This window comes from Lepisma saccharinum, chromosome 19 (genome assembly GCF_977018435.1).
Source record: "Lepisma saccharinum chromosome 19, izLepSacc3.1, whole genome shotgun sequence".
Lineage (NCBI taxonomy): Eukaryota > Metazoa > Arthropoda > Insecta > Zygentoma > Lepismatidae > Lepisma > Lepisma saccharinum.
The window spans coordinates 11,211,258-11,217,599 of NC_139247.1; the positions used below are offsets into that span (position 1 = coordinate 11,211,258).

The 6,342-nt window shown below is 40.1% G+C and overlaps 1 protein-coding gene across 1 annotated transcript in view; it reads left to right on the plus strand.

Moving 5' to 3' along the window:
• LOC146003073 (4-hydroxy-2-oxoglutarate aldolase, mitochondrial-like) overlaps positions 1-4,126 on the plus strand; it is a 150,215-nt gene extending 146,089 nt beyond the window's left edge. Inside the window, exons 6-7 of the mRNA XM_083141244.1 lie at positions 981-1,114; positions 3,574-4,126. Coding sequence (XP_082997370.1) covers positions 981-1,114; positions 3,574-3,726 — 287 coding nt within the window. The 3' untranslated portion in view covers positions 3,727-4,126. The remainder of the gene's footprint in view (positions 1-980; positions 1,115-3,573) is intronic.
• The last annotated feature ends 2,216 nt before the right edge of the window (positions 4,127-6,342 follow it).

Sequence of the window (6,342 nt, forward strand, 5' to 3'; positions counted from 1 at the left end):
GTGAACCATATTTAATCCGTTAGAGGAAGAAAAGGAAGAATTGATGGGTTTTATCAAGTAAACTGTTCTGTAAAGCTTAATGTTCTACTAACTCAAGACTTGATCCTACATGTAGCCAAACACACCCGTTCATTCCAACTCCTGATTCTTCCTGCCGCTTCACAGCTCCATTAAGTATAGCAACCTTTAGGATGTGTGTTTTTAACTCCCCCCCCCCCCTCAACGGTTTTTTTTCGCACATCATAATCTAGATGAAGCAACGCAATACAGATGCAGCCAAGGTTTTACAAGATTGTTTGGTTTTACCCTCGGAGCTCCCTTCACTATTCTTCTAGTTATTTTCCACCTATTTTCTAGCTTTGCCTCCTGTTAGAAATCTCTTTACAAGATTTAAAGCAGGTCAAAACCAATCACGAGGTCATGTAGGTAGTTAGCACACTAGTGCATGCCATGGATGAATGGAGACCTCCCCAAAGGGGCCACATCATTCCTTCCAACCTGGTGTGACTCTCAGAGAAGAACTACTCCCTAGCAGAGATCAAACCTGGCCGCTACACTCAGCATTACGAGACTAAGTTGTCACACCAGGAGAGATCAAAAGCTAGTAAAGGAGTAGTTTCCGTTTGACTAAGGTCGGGCGCCACTTTATCCTGCGAGCTCTTTGGGGGCAGCATTTTTTCCTCCTCTTCTTCCTCCTCTTCCTCCTCCTCCTCCTCCTCCTCCTTCTCCTCCTCCTCCTTCTTGTTCTTATTTTATTTTAAAGACAAGAGCGACAACTGAATATCAGCAAGCTAAATTGTGCTCTCACACAACCTTTTTTTTCTAAAGGTCTTCTGCCTCGCTACTATTTTCAGCTATCTCATATCGGTTTGTGAACTAGGGAATTTAAAAACAACAACATTTAATTGTGAAACGTAAATCTGCCTACTATTTACTCTATTAACTGATAAATGTTAAAGAACTCTTTTCATGTTTCACAGGTTGTGTTGGAGCTTTCACAGCTTTGAGTGTTGTGCTTGGAAATGAACTTTGTCTCTTGGACCAACTTTGCAGGCAGAAGAAGTACGAGGAGGCGCTCCAGTTGCATCAAAGGCTAATTGAACCGACACTTGTGGTAGGGTTATGAAGTTTTTTTTTTTTATTATTATTATATTCACGGGAATCTCTAGAAAAATCGAAGATAAACAAGACTGCGCAAGCAGTGAATGGAGAGGGCTCGACCATTGAATACATAAGGGTGGAAGTGAGTGCATGGAGGTAAAAACGTGGCGAAGCTACCAGCCGTTTACTCCCCTTATCTGCCGTTATGCGCGGCCTTGCTCCACAGATTCCCGAGAGAGTGTGGGCAGAGTTTTTCTTCCAAGTTATGAAGCATGTGATATGCTTACTGTTATTAAGACGTGGATTTATATTGAACACAGATATTTTTAAGAGTATGGAAAGAGGAACTGCTTGTGATGTTAATGGGACAGGTCACGCAAAACTAGAGTCACAGATGGCAGTACGATATGCAAAGGGTAACGCACAATCCACTGTAGCTCGGGAATGGTAAGTACTAGGGAAATGAAATTTTGTAGATAGAAGGATTGGTCCTTTACCACCTAACCAACACCTAATTCCATGTCGAGGAGAATTCAACAAATCGGGATATACAAGTTGCATCACGATACCGCATACTGCAATCATGACAGTCCAGAAGATTTGCCATCAGGGATGTGGTACCACAACCCCCATACAGTCCTGTCCTAGCACCATCGGATTTGTATCTGTTTGGACAACTGAAGGCTTATATCTGAGTGGGAAACAGTTTGGAGATGAAAATGAGCGCATTGCTTGTGTGAAAGAGTGTGAAAAACTGGTGTAAAACTAACCTCAAGAGTTTTACGATTGTGCATTCTTGTCATGGAAACAAAGATGGCTGCTTTGCAGTGAAGCACATGGATCATACATTGAGTGACACTTCCAAAGGATCAATGCTTCTACCTACAAAATTTCATTTCTCTAGTGCTTACCATTCCCGAGCTACAGTGGCTTCTGCGTTACTTTTTAACAGACCTTCGTATGTGTCATTTCCCTTAAGGCATAAAACTTTTCTCCTCTTCCAATACGTGCAGAATTCTGATGCTGGACGTGCTATTTTTATATTAAATTACAAGCATGCATTGATTTTAATCTGAGAAGTGATGTAGGAATGCGACAGAGTTTTATAACTAGGATACCATAAATGACGAAGTAATCAACAAGTAAGATATCTAAATTCAAATAACGTGAACATTTGCAAAATGTTTGTATATGTCATTGTCGAGTTAGGGTCAAGGGTGTTTAATAATCATAACATTGTACTTTTATTTTCGCAAGTGTTGTTAATAACTGACTTCTTATTACGTGATATCATACTACTCGACATTATTACATGTAATAAAATATATCCAGTTTTATACCTAAATGCAATGAGAAAAATAGCTTTTTTTCTAAATGTCTTCTGCCTCGTGACATTTAAGGCGTTCTTATTTACAGGAAATATAAATTTGAAACTGCAGTAGACAAAGAGAAAAGAGGAGAGAAGTACAGGGAAAAACATCTCCATAAAGGCGTAATTGAATTTGGTCGTTTTAAGTTCACTTTATGCACACACAGGCTAATCGGGACTGGGCTACAGTTAAACGTGTGACCCGAACCATGAGCCTTCATCAGGTATGGAACTCGGGACACCTTGATTACAAGGCGATGACGTTACCAGTACGTCATCCGGGAGGCTACACGTAATTGATAATGGCATTTTTGGAGAGGGTGTAGACTATAATAATACATATCATGCGTATATTATTTCATTCCATGACAGTAATTCGTAATATTTTCTAACTTTAAGATTGCACAAAATGACACCAAAGCATGCCGCGACAGAAAATTTCTGATAGGAATTCGGCTGGAGCACGAGCTTTTCTTTATTTCCGCCATTTAACCTATTTCTTTATTATTCATCGTCATGGTCGCGATTTGCCATAAGCGATAGTAAAGTGACGTAAAATAGAAGAAATACAAAGGCTAATCATCGCACGAAGTTAGTTAAATCATTTATCATTTCCTTCAAAACTACATACTGTATCACTTCTTTTGCATATTTTTTTCACCAGTTCAAATGAGCCGACCTGCGGGGTTTTGTGATAGCACAACGGAAAAGCCGAGGGTCCCTGGTTCAAATCTCGGTCTGGGCATGGGTGTTCTTTGTGAGTGTCCATTCAACAATTTCATTTCATCATCACTTAGTCTTGTTGATTGTGCCTCCCCGTCGTTGGCTTGTAATTATAATCAATGGGTACCGCGTTCGATACCCGGTGGAAGTACATAGTGGTTCGGAGAAAACTTTAAATTGTATGTTCAGTCCCGATTAGCCTACCTGTGAATAAAGTGGACTTAAAAACCAAAACTCACAAAAGAAAACTCATCTTCGCGATTATCCAAAAGTAACAGAAACGCGAAGTAAAATGCACCAAATCAATTAGATAATATGAAAGGACGCCTTCATCGGACAACCAACTTTTATACATCAATAAATTGTATTTCTCTTTCCAGTTGGCTCGTTACGGAGTTCCCGGTCTCAAAACAATCCTGGAACACTTCGGGATGAAATGTGGGCCCTGCAGACCGCCACTGACGCCGCTGTCGAAGGTAGAAGCCGAGGACCTGAAGAACGCCTTCAAACGAGCAGGATTCACCAAGATGTAATTGTGCCACGAGCAGGGGCTCTCGGGAAGATGGAATTCTGCAACCGCCTCGATGAGTTCAAACCCTTGGTGAAACATGGAAGGCAAGCATATTGCTGAAGAAGTACACTTTCCATACGAAGTTGGCAGTTCTCTTCATGCTGGCCTTCCACACAATTCCAAGAAATGTTCCTACTTCAAATTTCTTTCCTTATTCATGTTCAAAGGACGGACTGGTGACTAAACCTGTGGAATTGTTATTGGATTTGACCTTACCTTTAATCATTTTCGAATCATGAAAATAAACTGCCAACACAATTTTTATTTCTTACTAGCTGATTAACTGGCGTTGCCCGGGTATTTATTTATACATACCAATCTTGTATAAGACAGGAAAATAATGAATTCTAACTATAGTGTAAAATGTAACTAATTTTAATGGGATCGTAAATGTCACTAATTAGCTTAGAGACTCCGAAAACTATGGATTCGACACTAATGTAGATCATTTGTTGCAATTTATTTTTCACCCCCCTCTCACCGCCCATGCCGATAGGTGATGAACTTGGAGTTGAACCGCATTGGGAGTGTGACGAAAACTATGGATTCCATTCGTAACACAACCTGAATGTTTGACAACCCGAGAAACACTATCGTTGTGCGGATTGCATTGAGTCACAGATGTCTGTTTGTGCGGAATTTAATACCGGTGGTTTTCGATTATTTTTACATGTCATCCCTTCCCACCCCACCCCTAAGGGTACCAGGGGTGTCTTACCCCCACAGTATTTATTTCCAGATTGCAAGTGATACGCGTACCAAGTTTGGTTGAAATTGCTCCAGGCGTTCGAGAGTTATGCCGGAACAAACAAATATAAGCACCCACACCCACACATACATCCATATTTATGTATATAGATTTGGTCGATTTGGAGGGTCGTATGTTGTAATATCTTATAGAGAAGGAGCACCAGTTTACCCTCTCAAAACTACGTGAATCTCTTACATACTATTTGCCCTGTTCATGGACATCCTAAAAGATGGGAGTGGGGGCAAGGGGGCACGCCCTCCCTTGAGAAATGAATATCCACCTAAAAAGTATATATTTAACACATAGTGTCATTTCAGTCACAGTAATTTCTGTTAATTATTACAAGGGCGTTGAAGAAACATTATAATTTCAGACTGAATCAGTGTTTTTTTAGGTGGCATCACTATTATGGGGGAAAATATCCCTCCTTGCGCCTCCCTGGAAGAAACATTACCTTGCTTGTCCCTCCCTGGAACAAATCCTGCAGACGTCCTGCAGGCCCCGTCTAGTTCGCTGCACTTTTTTGTGTAGTTGCTTACAAAGTGCAAGACGAAATCGTTGTGTCACGTTGTGTGTTTGGTATCTGCACTGTCTTGCACTACGTTTTGGAGCGGTGTGCAGTGTGGTGTATGGTGTGTGATAACTAATCAAATGAACGTTTGAAGCAGCAGACAGACACTTGTTGAATCTTCTGAACTTGGTCACCGCCATCCTTGCTTACGGCGTCAACTTTGTTGAACGGAATTGTCTTGCATCAGCCTGACACTAGGATGCACCTACGCTACACCTATATATATTCGAAAATTGCAAAAAGTGATAAAAATAAAATTTGGTGGCATGTCATGCCTACGAAATCGCAACAAATATATGCATACTCTAACTGCCAGGCCCACCACTTTTTTTAAATTTTTTCAAATGATAATATTTTTATAAACAATTGAAAATAATTTACATTATTCCCTAGGATATTTCCAATGTTTCTGTATTATGTTTGTCCATAAGATCATAAGGGTAATGAACATAGGAAGCAAAATTCACATGGTGGGCCAATCAGTGCTTTCCCTTAGGATCTGTGTTCAGACAATATCATCAGGCCTGTAATAGTGTGCAATTGGTTGGTAATGATAGTAATGTTTGTAATAATTATAAAGGGTGTACCAATAAAAGCGACGGATTATAATATGCTGAATAGAACACTTTGTTAAAGAAGAATGACAAATATTTTTACATCATTACAAGGGGTAAATGCTCCGATTTAAGGATGCTAAGTTTGATTTACGCAACATTTTCTAACAATACTTTTCTCAGTGATTGTTGCAGATTAGTTGACATGGAGGGTTACACAAAGGAACATCGAGTTTTGATAGTGAAAACTCATTACAAGAATGGCGAGTGTTATGCAGAGACTGTTAGGAATGTTTGTGCAATCCTTGGACGTGAATGTGCACCTAGAGGGTGAGTTTGCAAGTTGATCAAGAAATTTGAGGAAACAGGTTCGACAGCAGACATTAAAACACCACTCTCTCAATCTAGCCGGTCTGTTGAGAACATCGTTATTGTGCGTGACAGTGCTATTGCGAGTCCAAGAAAATCGTTCATTCTTAAATGAGAACATTTATCCGTTGTAATGATGTAAACATATTTGCCATTTTGTAAATGTACAGTAATTTTTGAAAATATTAAACAGTATAACAGCAAAGGAAACAGTTATTCAAGTACAAGATGAATTTCTGAATTTTAGTGATGGAAGAAACGATGAACCTCTTAGCCCTTCCCCGGTAACTCAGTCGTAGCAGTGGTAGCTTCGTGGCTAGGCTCCGGTACCCC